The 13949-nt window shown below is 42.2% G+C and overlaps 1 protein-coding gene across 7 annotated transcripts in view; it reads right to left on the reverse strand.

The window, feature by feature from the left end:
• Positions 1 to 783: 783 nt before the first annotated feature.
• Positions 784 to 13949, reverse strand: part of CARS2 (cysteinyl-tRNA synthetase 2, mitochondrial) — a 71072-nt gene continuing 57906 nt past the window's right edge. For all 7 annotated transcript variants that reach the window (XM_073349878.1, XM_073349860.1, XM_073349849.1 and 4 more), the window contains 5 exons: positions 8719 to 8857; positions 6709 to 6832; positions 4219 to 4317; positions 2227 to 2490; positions 784 to 998 (listed from right to left, as the gene is read on the reverse strand). In XM_073349878.1, coding sequence (XP_073205979.1) covers positions 924 to 998; positions 2227 to 2490; positions 4219 to 4317; positions 6709 to 6832; positions 8719 to 8857 — 701 coding nt within the window. In that variant the 3' untranslated portion in view covers positions 784 to 923. The remainder of the gene's footprint in view (positions 999 to 2226; positions 2491 to 4218; positions 4318 to 6708; positions 6833 to 8718; positions 8858 to 13949) is intronic.

Consider the following 13949-nt stretch of genomic DNA (forward strand, 5'->3'; position numbering starts at 1 on the left):
TACTCCTAAGAAAAGACTTTGCAGTATTTTACCAAAGACAGTTTGTAAACTGTCTACTTCCCTGGGGAACAGAAGCTATTGTCATTTTCTCCCCTTGGAATTACTTTTGAACTCTAATTCCTAAAATCAAAAAAGTTAAACAGTTTTAAAACAGTTGTTGAATTGATTTTAAAATGAGGTTTTTGTATTTGGTATGTAAGAAGTATTATTTCTAAATTACATTTGTAGGTAAAGCCAAATCAAATAAGACCTTTTGGGTTTGGTTTTTTGTTTTTTTTTTCCAAAATGAAATTGCTTGATATCAGAGGTCAGTATAAATTTCAATTTGCCTTTGTTTTAACTATACACAGAAGTAACTTTGTTATTCACCATTGTATACAAATTGTTACAAGTTAATTTTAAAAGATTCTGGAAATGTAGCAAGTTTCTTTCCATAGGAAATAAAAATATAGCAAATAAAGCAAAACTGTTGTGTACTTCATTTGCAGTGGCTTAGTCACACAGCACCTGCAGAAGCTGAAGAGACTTTTAGCTGAAGATGGTTTATCCTCTGTACCCATTCCCTTTTATTACTGACCATCTATAGCAATTTTTATATGAACAGTATCAAGTGTATCATTTACAACATGCCAAACCCAGCTCATAGGCTAATTACTTGGATTATAGATTCCCCTTTTTACAGTTGCTGCATTACTTCTGTTACTACCAGCTTATTTCACAATACATGCAGGAAAAGATTCAACGCCTTCTCAAAGGGAAAAATCAAGTTGTGGCAAGCAGAGAGGTATTTAAGTTAACACTATTTATTAATAGATATACAAGTTTCTGCAGAGTTCTTTTTTGATTAGGAAAAAAATTAATTCACAGTGGTTCCTAAAGCATTCACTGCCACATGATCAGTCCAGTCATGTCCCTGTGCTATATCAGCTGTCATTTTCCGTTCTTTGCTCTGCTCTTCTCTGATCCACCACTTCCCATGTGGAAGTAGTACCCCGGTCCTGTAAGAATAAATAAGTGGGTCAAACCCAGTAAGTTTTTGATTACACACAGTACTTTGTACCTGGTTAAATTATTTAAATCCCTAGAAGCAGCCTAAATGAACCTGAAACATTCTGTATTAAGCTCAAAAGGCAAAAATGCTGATTACATTTAAAAAAAACAAGTAGGTACTTGGAAATACGGCTTTCTAATAATCTAGCGTCACTACTGATCAAGTTTAAAAAAAAAGGTGGTCCCATCTATTCACAGAACAGATCGTAAATTACATTGGACACTCCTCTGTTTAGTTTAAATAATATGGCATTGACATGAGAAAAATATTGCAACTTCAGTTCTAAAACATTGCTGAGACCACATTCTGTGATAGCTGTATACTGGATGAGGTGATGAACATACTGTAATGCCTATTTTTAAAAAAATATTTAGTGTGTACCTTCTCACACTGAAGTAATCACAAGTTATCAGAGTCAGTTTTCATGTTTAAAACTTTTGCAAAATCAAAACAAAATATGCCTCCTTTATGGTTACTAAAAGAGAATAAACTGCCTAATTTTGAGCTCTTTAAACTTCAAAAGAATGACATGAGGTTGAATATTTTTGGAAAAGTATGATAGTCCACTTCTGACTACTATTATTATCTAGCCATTCAATTGCAGTTTTGGGAAATGAACTCTTCAGAGGCACTTTCAGTTTAACAAGTGAAGTTCTTAACAGGCCAGGCCAGTAATGGAGTTTTCAGATTTACCAATTTGACTGGTAGTCATGAGGGATATTTAAAGTAGAATGCAGAATTAAATATATCATAAAACAGAAAATTAGAGTATGTTACATGAGCAGATTAAAGGAGACAAGGGGGACATAACAGTTTTCAAGTACATAGAAGGTTGTTACAAGGAGGAAGGAGAAAAATTGTTGTCCTATTCTCAGAGGTTAAGAAGCAATGGGCTTAAATTGCAGCAAGGGCGGTTTAGGTTGGACATTAGGAACAAGTTCCTCACCATCAGGGTAGATAAGCACTGGAATAAATTGCCTAGGGAGGTTGTGGCATCTCCATCATTGGAGATTTTTAAGAGCAGATGGAACAAACACCTGTCAGGGATGGTCTAGATAATGCTTAGTCCTGCCATGAGTGCAGGGGACTGGACTAGATGACCTCTCAAGGGCCCTTCCAGTGCTAGGATTCTATGAATTACTAAAGGAGTTACAAAGACAATATTTTCTCAAAACCTTTATGTTGATTCCAAATGCAGCAAGGTCTCGCCGTAGGTTGTCACAAGCCTGCAAAAGGAGTTCTCGCTCCAGCAGTAACTGCCGTCTTCTCTCTCTCTCTTCCTGTTTTGTTTCCTTTGCTAGAATGGTACCTTCTTCCACCTGCACTGCTTCTGTTGCTCCAGGCATAGCAAGAGCATAATTACGCACCTTGACACGGAAGCTCACTAGCTCATCAATCACACTGCAAAGCATAGCTGAATTTTTGTTTTCTGGAACAACCTATAAATCAAGAGCAGCAGCGTTAAAACACTGCATCAGAAAATGAGTTAAGCAGTATTCATTCAACTCTGAAGTAAGGCCTTGTCTACACACAGGGCATGTGTACATTGCAATCAGGAGTCTGATTCCAGCACAGGTTGGCAAACCTCCACCAGCTTTTATCAAGCTAACAGCTAAAACCAGTAGCGTTGTTGCAGTGATGCAGCCTCTACAAGCTGCCAGGGACCCTGGGTACATACTCGTATTACATGTTCATGCCATCATGTCTTCACTGGTATTTTGAACTGTGCGATCTAGATTAAAGCTGGAGCAAGTACTGCTAGTCCATGCTGCAATCACACTTATTGCAGTGCAGGCATACCCAAAGTTGTATGGCTTTAGCTATACTGGACAGGTATAATGGTGTAACTGTGCTTATGCTAATGTAACTTCTGGTATAGGAAGGGAAATAAGATATACTGTTGTGAGGCACCTTTGCACCAGCATCTTATCCATTTCCAAATCCCTCCTTAAGACTTGACTTTGAGATGCCTACAGAAACTTTACCATCCAACAATGGGTAGGCAGGTGGCAAACTCAGACAACTACTCCGGGCTTGTCTACACAGGGAAGTCATTCCAGAATAGCTATTCTTGATTAACTCCAGCTGTGGATGCTCTTATTCCCAAATTAGCTTAATCCACTTTTAAAGGCAGTGGATCTGGCATGTTTGTAGTAGACCCAAACAAACTGTCATCCCTTTATCAAGGCATCATTTCCATTCAATTACAACGAACTCTCTTCCAGAGAAACCAGGCACAGAGTTCTCTGTCTTCTAATCCTACCTCGCACCACCTGGAAGCCCCAGAGAACCCGATACAGCATCAAAAGGCTAGAAAAGCATGTACCGAGCTAGGTACAAAGGCCACAGAATGCAGATGAATGTCCTACATGAAAATTACACGATTCCCCCAAATACAGTATAACACCAAAAAATAACGCGACAAATGCATAGACTTACAGCCAGCTCCTAGCATACACAGCTGTTCAGAAGCCACTCTAACACAGTAATATAAAGGAACCACCTCAATTTATAGCTGAACAGTTACTGATTTTAAAAGGCTTGTGAATGAATAGCTGCGTGTGTGTACACACTATAAAAAATTACAGTATGGATCTGCTACCTCACAAAAGGAAATTTGCTCCCTGTTTAGAATTTAATAGCATCTGCGAATTTTAGGATCCATGGAAAACAAGCCTGAAACAGCTCCTGTCCTGTTTATTTTTTAAATATATAATATTGGATTATTGCCTTTGGCTTTTAGCATCTCTCCGCATAGCACTCTTGCTCTGGCGTTTCACTGGTTTCCTTTTCCTCCCTATTTCGATCTTATCGAGTACTTATGTACCTCAGTCACAAACATATTCTTGTTTCACTCCCCAAACTCATTTCCACTGCACCAATGCCGCAATAGAAGATGCGCAGGAATATTCAAGAGCAGAATTCAGCCCATGCTTTGTTCTATACTGTTCATCTGTGTTTAATTTTCCTTCTCTTCTAAACCACATAATTTACATCTGTATCAGTGCAGATCCTTCCCTCGGTGTTTCTGCATCAGTTACAAAAATCAGAACCACCAGTTTCATCGACATTTTGCTTATATTTTTGTAAAATGTTCTGCTGCTACTATATTGTTGTTATAATACAAACAATGACACCCATGATAGATCTTTAGAGCGGTTTCATACCTGTCTGTCTCCAAGAGATATTCCAACAGTGTTAAAAAAGTCCTCTATATAGGAAAGCATGCTTCCATACACAACAGGGCTTCTAGGAGATCCACCTTCCTGTTACAAATCACAAAAACAAAGCTGGCTTACCCATACGGTTTATTGCAGGCCTCAAGCTGCCAATACAGTTTGAAGTCTATGACCTTGACTACATGGGAAAATTTTACTAGTTATGCTAGTATAATCCACCTATATGGAAAATTATTCTGATAGAAGAGTGGAATTTTTTTCAGTTTCACTTATGTCATTTGGGAAAGCTTTTAAGTTAAATCATAGACACTCCTATATGGGAATAAGAGTGTCCATGCCAGGGACTCATAACTATTGCAGTTTAAATTCCCGCTCTAGGTTATTTAAAAAAAAACACACACCCTTTCCCATGTAGACAAGGCCTATGAGCATGAAGAAAAATGAAAACCAAATTAACAGCTGAAGGTTTTTCAGGTTAATTAATTACATCAACTGCTTCAAGCATCACCTTTTGTCCTGACGAGTTAGGCACTGTGAAAGCCATTTTCAGACACCCTGACAGTATTTGTCTGCAAGTACTGGTCACCCGAGGAGCAGCATTTGTAAACACGGATGCAGGCACACTTTCTCCTTTTCTATTTATCCAACATGAGCTCAACATTCAAAATTAACATGGCAAGAACAGGAGAAAAGATTTACGGGGACTAAGGCTGGCTAGCAAAGGACAACGGCAAAATATTAAGTTGTAGGGTGTAGTGAGATGCATCAAAATGAGGTATTTGGTGAGGTTTTATTTAACATCTTCATTAATGACTGGGATAAGCCAGAAATAGCTTGAAATTTGCAAAGGACACGAAACTGGAAGGAGCTAGAACCAGCAGCCAGGAAAAAAAAGATACAAATGGATCAAGAGCGATTAGGAACATGGGAAAAAAGCAAACAATGAAATAAGTTCCGTTTAGGGAAATGCAAGCCCATATATATTGGCTGTGTGTGTAGAGTACAGGGACTATAGATTACATGTGTAGCTAGACACTGCAGTGAAAGGCAGGTGGTGTCCACACTTGCCATTGCGGTGTGCAGACAGTGGGGAAAGGCTACACTGCTAAAAGTTGGAGGCACTGCTTGGGCATACAGGGAGCCGTGTAGGGTACATCTCCTAAGGTTCTGGCACGTAAGGGCACTCTACTTGCCTAACCCTCTGCCTCACCATCCATGCTGCTGTTTAGCTCTGGGCTAGGAGGACGTGCAGGTATGTACTACTCTGCACACTGCGGTAACAACCGTCCACGTACCTTTAGAGAAAAAAACCCAACACACAGATACTCCGTAGGAAACAAAACACGGAAAATAGTAATGTTCAAAGAGATGCACAAAGCAGCTGCGTGCAACTGCCCCTGGAATAGTGCAACCAGTACTGGGCACAACCTTACCAGAAAGATTGATAATTAAAGGAAATTCAGAAACAATCAACATGATCCAAAGGACGAGGGGGGCTTGTTTTGTTGGAATTCAAACAGCTGGGTTATCCAGGACTTAAACTACCAACTGGACTGACTCAGTGGCTCGGAGAAGAGCTCTCTAAAGAAAGGAAAAGACGGTGACTAAGTCCAGATCTCCAGGACTGGTGCTGCTACAGGACTCAAAGGAGATGGGGTTTTTAAAAAAAATCTGAAATTGAGTTATTACTACATTCATCCTCACCCCTCTCAGCCCCAGTAAAAACAAACTGTGAACACCATGAGACTGGTAATTAAGCAGTCAGGGACAATGAAGCAGAGAGGTTAAGTATTTGACCCAAGACCAAAGATGACATCATTGCCAAAATTAGGATCAGAACCCAGGAGTCCCTAGGGCTGTGCTTTTGCTTTATTTCCATCCTTGAACTCTTGTAATCAGCCACCCAAAGCCTCCTCTGCTTCAGCATCAGGTTTTAAATGGGGCCTCAAATTGCCAGTGAATGATCTGAAGGGTAGCTGGAGCCTTAGAGGGGCAGTTTGAGACAGGATTTATTATTTGCAAGTAGCAGAGGCAACTGTGAAGGCTGAATAAAACAGGTGCTGTGTTAACCGCCATTGCCACCCCATGCACTTGGAAGTCCTGGTCATAACAATGACTTCTTTACAAAATCAATCAATCCCCAGTCCACTCTCATCGGTATTATGGGGCTAGAAAGCAGGTATGTGCAACAAGCATTAAAGCCTCTGGCACATAACAACACCCTCAGGTGTCTTTCAAAAGTCTTCCCTATGAATATGAGGCAGCAGGAGAGAAACGTGCTTTGGACACAGTGAAACAGAAAACAATAGTACAGAATTCTAGAGATGCAGTCTCGATAAATGTGTGTCTTTAAGGTCAACAATTTGTAGAGCTTTGTTTCTGCAGGTCTGTGTGTGAACAATAAACTAATCTGTCTGAATTAAACAGTAGGACTGTAGACAGCTGTCATTTTCTGATCTCTGTATCCTAATGGGTTACCTTAGTGACAGCCTTAAGCTGTCTGTTGCCATGGTGAATGAGGTCCATAATTGCAGCAACAGCCCTGGAGGTGTCAAAGTCATCTGCAAATGCAGCCTTTACGTTTGCTTTTGTGTTGGCTAGTCTGAAAAAAGAAAAGGTAACGTGTAAGTTAAGATGGACAAGTTGCTAGCAGAGTACTGAATTCATCTATCAGCCAGAGGGAGTCATCTAAATGACACTGTCATTTTCTTCCTATCTGAACCATAATGGGCAATGCTACAGCTCTCAGAAGAGCAGAAATTTTTCAGTGTAAAAGGGGAAAGCTGTGTCTATCCAAAACTGAACCGTTACATCCACTCGGGAAATAGGACATCACAATTCACAGTTGTCAATGGCTACATGAACAATGTCCATCTTTCACGCTAACTGTGGGTCTGTCTGCAGGAGCCAAGTCACATGTGGTGTCCCAAAGCGTTGCAAAAGAGCGGACTTGGCGTCAGCGAGGAGCTTTTTATGCCGCATCAGAGGACACAGGTTCAGGAGCAAGCTCTCTTTTCTCGGCACCAAACACTGCGTCTGTGCGATACCTGGCTCAGAGGGAAAGGCCCTTTGTGACAGAGAAGCTTCGGGGTGTCAATTTGGGAGGTGCTCTTGCCCTCTCTTCTCCAGTGGAAGAATCAATGCTACCAGTGCATTTATTAGTAAAAGGGGATAAATGGCAACTTGTAAACAGTGTGTGGCTGTCAATGGCCCCCTCTCCTACACTGCCAATCAACCCTCTGTTTATTCCCACTGACCTCAGTACGTCATTTGACATGAATGATTGCACCACAGCCTTCTTGAGAGCCTCAAACATTATGCTGGCATCTCTGGCTCCCTACTAACTGTTTTGCTCCTCCCTTTGTAGCCATTCTGTGCCTGGTGGCAATTGCTCATGAGAGGTTAGAACATTGCTCTTGAGGTCCCCCTAGGGTCCCTTCTCCCTTGTGTATCTACCACTGCCCATCATTAACATCATCACTCACCTATTTACTCTCAGCCACTTTTACATTGCTGGCACCCAAATTTATTTATCCTATGAATCCTTCACTGACATCCCCTTTCGGCTTCCTTTCCTCCTGTCCCAAACACTGCAATACCTGACTGCCTTAACTTTCCTCAACTGACTGTTACCAGCTGCTGACATCCTCCTGTTTGGCCAGAGATGCTCCCTCAGCAGCACACTGAGCTCATTCTCCTTCTCTCAACTATGACCTGTCCACTTGCCCTTCAGGACCACAATCTTGCTAGCCTCAGCCACCAACTCCTCTTTGCAAATGACTGTTACATATAAGCAAATGCTGACTAAAACTTCTACAGAACAGCCCACTTCCACTACTTGAATGCACAGTTCAGTCGCACTGTAATGTGTTTGTTACTTCAAATTATTACTGCAGCTCCTACCTATGGCCTCCCAAAATTGCTCCAGTCTATTCAGAAGGGTGCAGCCCACCATCTCACAAGTGCATGGAAACAAAACAACATCATCACATCACTGTGTTCTGTTCATTGGTTCCCTATCACCTTCTGTCTCATTCACAGCAAAATCACTCTGTGTCTTCAGGGTCATGCCCCATGCAGCTGTGATCTCATTCTTCCCTATACCACCTTTTTTCTGGTCCTCTCCATGTCCCACTCTCTCCTCTCCTCCATGTCAGAATTCAATTGAGAGGTTATGTCACTCAAGAGGAGCAAAGCAACCTAGGTAAGGCTACATTACATATACACCATGCATCAGAGCACAGTAGACTATGCACAAGTGTATCAGCTTAAGGAAGAAAGGGGAAAAAAGCAATCGGAAAGCGAAAAGGAAGAGGATATTGCTTCTCACTCTCCCCCTTTATCTTGACCGGGTGGATTTTTGTACAGCTTTTTAATGACATGCAGTGTGGCACAAAGTTTAACCCCTCATAATCAATCAGGAGTTCACATATTATCACTCTTATAATCAGAATCTTCCAGTGATCAAATATATATATTTGCACTCACATCTCCCACAGTACATCTTCCCTAATGGGATCACACACCAGCTGTCCTTTCATATAAGCATTTGCATCACTAATAAAAGACGAGATGGCCTGAAGGAGGTTCTTTGCGTCATTCATGCTGTCATCACCAAATTCTATTGCTAAGAAAATAAAAAATTCATTTAGATGTTATGATACAGAAGATACTGTGCAACATATAGAGGAAACAGAGCCATGAGAAAATATTACAAGAAATACGAGTTCTTTACTATTTATCTGTCACAGCAAGTTTTGTTAAATTACCTACAAACTTAACTAAAAACATTAATCTTTAGGCATATTAGATTTAATGGTTCTAAAACAATCCAGTAATTAAAAATGGCACAGCACATATTTATAGAAAGCAAATACAATGGCCCAAAGACTGAGAAAAACTATCTGAAGCAGAATCTGATATTTTACAATAGTCTTTCACATACTGAATTTTTCCATCTAGTAGGCACCCAAAAATAGTTAAATCAGCCATATTTGTAATTACCACCAAAAAAATTAAGTATACAACTCACTCATAAAAATCAAAAATAAATCATCACATCTCCTGATGTGTAACACAAAATACTTACCTGTTTTTAAAGAGGCATACATGTTTAATTAACCATAACATCATCTTCAGTCCATCAATGTGGGATAACATCATACCACTAAGAGGGATTCTAGTTTTAGCCCATGTGAAAGCTCTACAATTAAAGTCAGGGCTTACTAATAAATATTTGCTTCAGATAGAAGAAAAAAAATCTGCTCAGGTTTGAACTATAGTTTCTGAAATAGTGTTGAGAACACTCCGTCTTTGGCTACACCTGCAGGTAAACCATGGACAGCAACAGTCTACCTGCACCCATCACTGACATCAGCTGTCAGCTGTGGATCATCTTCCTAAATTACACAAAGTTATACATGTTTTAACTTACACTGCAATATTGGAGCCAAATTCAGCTCTCATGTAAGTGGGCGCTACTCCCATTGAGTTATGGCCACTGGAAGTTGCACCCACCAACATCAGGGCTGAATTTAAACTTAATCCTTTAGAGAATCAAGTCAGAGTAAGGTACAGGGCCTTGACATACCCACTGAACATAAGTAGGGCCCTACCAATTTCACAGCTGTGAAAAACACATCACGGACTGTGAAATAAGCCCTTCCCTGTGAAATCCGATGTCCCCTTGTTCCTAGGAGTGCCCCAGCAAAGGGGGCTCCTAGCTCCGGCTGGGCTGGGGAGGGACAGGACTTGTCCACCTCCTGCACAGCTGCTCTGGCGGAGATCAGACCCACCTAAACCTCTGGGAGCCTCCTGCGGCCCTAAACATAAGGAACATTGCTTTGCCACATATACCTGTTTTCTGACTAACTTACACCCAAAGTATAGTTTATTATAGTGTACTGCTCCTTATATCAGTGCTTAGTGTGCCCTACAGTTTCCATGGCACCCTCCCTCTGGCCGCACAAGCACACATGTTACAAGGGTCTGCTTTGTATGACTACACAACACTGAACAAAAGCACACACCATTAAGAAAGATAAACAGTAGGTGCAAGAAAAACCTGTGGTGGAAGCCATAGGCCAGACCTGATTTCACTGACACCAATATAAATCCAAAAACAAGTCTAACAGTTTAAACAGAATCTCTCTGGATTTACCCCCAATATAATAGAGGTCAAAATCTGGCTCTATATTTGAGAGATTCTCAACTTGTGGGTGAATAAAATCGGTCTTAACGTCGCATTAAGATTGGTTTCAAAAATAAAACTTTACTGTGTTTTTCAAATCAGACATTTACTTTTTTTTTTTTTTTTTTTTGGTAAAAAAGTTACAGAAATTGGATATCAGTTTTTATCCAATAAGATTACTCAATGAATTTCTCTGGTCACAGGAACTGTAAGATAAGCACACATGATAAATGTTTAATACAGTGAAGTCCACTTTGAATAAAGCAGTTCTTTTTCACTGATTTATGCCTATCTCCTATACTACAAGTATGGTCCAGTGCAGATGCACAGTCCAGTTCAAATGTGTTTAGTTCTAGAGTGGAAGAAGAGGCGTACATCACTCCAAAATTACGCTGTTCTGTACACTATCCCTGAAGCTCTGTTACTGGCCACTGTTGGGAGACAAGATTCTGGGCTAGATGGACCATTGGTCTGATCCAGTATGGCAGCTCTTGTTTTCTTATGTCCACTCATTCATGTCTATAATCACCTTGGATGAAGTCCCTGAGAAAGTTCTGTTTCCTGAACAAACAAGCTTTATCATCCTGGTGGACAGCTCCATTGTGCCAGAGAAGCAGAGTGGTTAACCACTGTCCATATCTCAGAGTTTCAGGAGCTCATTAATGGGCCTAGACCATTAGACTCCTGTGACAAATAAAGGGGACCGGGGGGTGGGAGGTAGCTCCCTTTTGTGGACACCCAGCCAGCCTGTTAGCTATAGAATTCCTCTTAGTAGCTATTTTCTACTTGCTTTACCTGTAAAGGGTTAACAAGCCCACAGGTAAAAGGAAAGGAGGGGCACCTGACCAAAAGAGCCAATGGGAGGGCTAGAATTTTTTAAAATTGGGAAAAAACTTCCCTTTGTCTGTGTGTTATGGTTCTCCGGGAAAGAGGGGAACAGGGAGCAGTTATGCTGTGAGAAGCTGAAAGCCAGGTATGAAAAACCATCAGATCATACCTAGAGACTGCTTATCTGAAACCCCAGATATGTAAGTAAATTAGGGAATGTCAAGGAAGACATGATTAGGTTTATTTCTGTTTATTTCTTATTGGCTTGTGGACTCTTCTGTGCTAACCCCAAATGCTTTTGTTTTGCTTGTAACCTTTAAACTGGACCTCAGGAAGGTTATTCTTGATGTTTCATTTTTGTAAGTGGGTTTTTTAAATCTAGCAAAAGCCTAAGTTCCAGATGTATTTTCTTTCTTTTTGTTTTTAAAAAAATTTACCTTTTTTAAAAACAGGATTGGGTTTTTTGTGTCCTAAGAGGTTTGTGCATATGTTGTTTAATTAGCTGGTGGCAACAGCTGATTTCCTTTGTTTTTCTTTCTCAGCTTTTCTCCGTGGGGTGTGTAGGGGGGGGAGAGGGCTTGAGGGTACCCCACAGGAAGGAATTCCCCAGTGCGCCTTTCTGGTTTCAAAGGGTTTTTTTGCACTTGGGTAGTGGCAGCATCTACCCATCCAAGGTCAGAGAGAAGCTTGTAACCTTGGGAGTTTAATACAAGCCTGGAGTGGCCAGTATTAATTTTTAAAATCCTTGCGAGCCTCCACCTTCTGCACTCGATGTGCCAGAGTGGGGAATCAGCCCTGACAACTCCTGACTCCCAAGTCTGTATTCTAACCTCTAGAATATGCCTCCTCTTAAAGACAGCTATCGTTGGGTCAAATGTAGGCCAACAGAGCTTTTTGAGGAACAAACAAAGGAGAGCAAGGAGGTACAAACAAAGAACTCAGGCAGAATTTCTCTGCACTAAGCAATTTATATCGGAAGCAGTTGCAAAAGGCAGCATACAGAAGCAAGTAGTAAAAGAAGCTTTAAAAATGAATTAAACAGTGGGGACGGATGGATGCACAGACACACACAAAGCTAACTCAGGAGAGGGGGACAGACTCTGGCTTTTTATCTTGGGCCTTGTCTGCACTACACGGTTTTGTTGATACAAGTCAGCTTTTGTCGACAAAACAGTGGAGGTGTACACACTGAAAATGCTTCTCCCGCCACTATAACTCCCCTGCCATGCCGACATAATAAAAGCATCTCAACGAGCATCGCAAAGCTTTTTGCTACATAGTTAGAGCAATGCAGTGTAGACGCTTCACTAGGTTATGTCACTCTAACTGGCCTCCAGGAGGTGTCCCACAATGCCCATCATGACCGCTCTGGCCAGCAGTTTGAACTCTCCTGCCCTGGAGGTACACAGGTACGTGCCCCTCCCCCATTTAAAGGCTGACCCCATCTTCCCAGCCGACCGTGATGGCTTTACCCAGCAGCCACGCTCCCACGTGGAGCACACCGGAGCTGCTGGATCTGCTGAGTACATGGGGAGAAGAGGCTCTGCAGCTGCAGCTTTGCACCAGCCGTAAGAATTTTGATACTGATGGGTTGACTGCTAGCGCCACGCAGGAGAAGGGGCACGAAAAGGACACGCAGTAGGCAGGCGTATCAGAAGGCAAGCGAGTCAAGCCATCGCTCTGGCGCGGTGCCGAAGACCTGCTGCTTCTAGAAGGAGCTGGATGCCCATCCTCGGTGACGATCCCACCTCCACTGCCAAGAGCCCTGTGGATACTTCAGCGGGACTGGAGGCAGCTAGGCCAGTGGACTCAACCCCAATGAGGAAGTGGTGGACGAGAAGGTGGAGCCGGAGGACAAAGTGGAGCAGGCGGCAGGGTCATCCGGTGGCGCAGTGAGTCAGGAACTCTTCTCCACTCTGGAGGGGTCTAGCCAGTCCCAGCACTCCGAGTATGGCGCACAGCATGCAGGAGAGGGGAGCTCCAGGAAGTGCTCATTTTACTTTGATAGCACATGGTGAGACGAGACTGAGCTCTCATATACTTAGTTATATGGTAGAGGAGGGATTCGGGACAGAAATTAAAAACAGAGCCAGTGCATTGACACAGTGGGGCCAGGGCAGAAAAGTTTGTTCATGTACACGGGGATGCCTCTGGAATCCTCCGGAGTGAGCTCTAGGAAAAACTTTCCTGTAGGTATTCTGCAATCTTCTGCCAAAGGTTCCTTGGGAGAGCTGCCTCGTTTCTCCTCTTGCTCTAGGAAACTTTGATGCATCACCTGGCAATTACTGCTGCAGGGACCAGAGCAGCACACAGGCAAGGGGCATACAGAACCAGTCTGCAGTCACACGCATGCAGGAGATGCTCCCTTGTGTCCTGGGTTACCCTTAAGCATGAGATATCGGGTTCGATTACTATAGCCTGGGGAAAGGGGTACCAATATTCAGAATAGGCTCCCAACTGCTTATAATAAACCCCCTTCACAAACCACCCTTTGTCCCTTCTTGCTCTTTCTCCCTTGCCCACTCTCCTCCCCGCAAACTCACGGCAACCTGTGTGCTAGCCAAGGGACAGTGAGAAAGAGGTGTATGTGTACCTTTTGTGATTCACGGCTGTCAACGCACTCACAATACTGTCTCTGTTCATTATTTCTTTGCGTTCTGCAGATGTCCCCATGAGAACACACTCCTCCACACCAGCGGAG

Source organism: Lepidochelys kempii, chromosome 1 (genome assembly GCF_965140265.1).
Source record: "Lepidochelys kempii isolate rLepKem1 chromosome 1, rLepKem1.hap2, whole genome shotgun sequence".
NCBI lineage: Eukaryota > Metazoa > Chordata > Testudines > Cheloniidae > Lepidochelys > Lepidochelys kempii.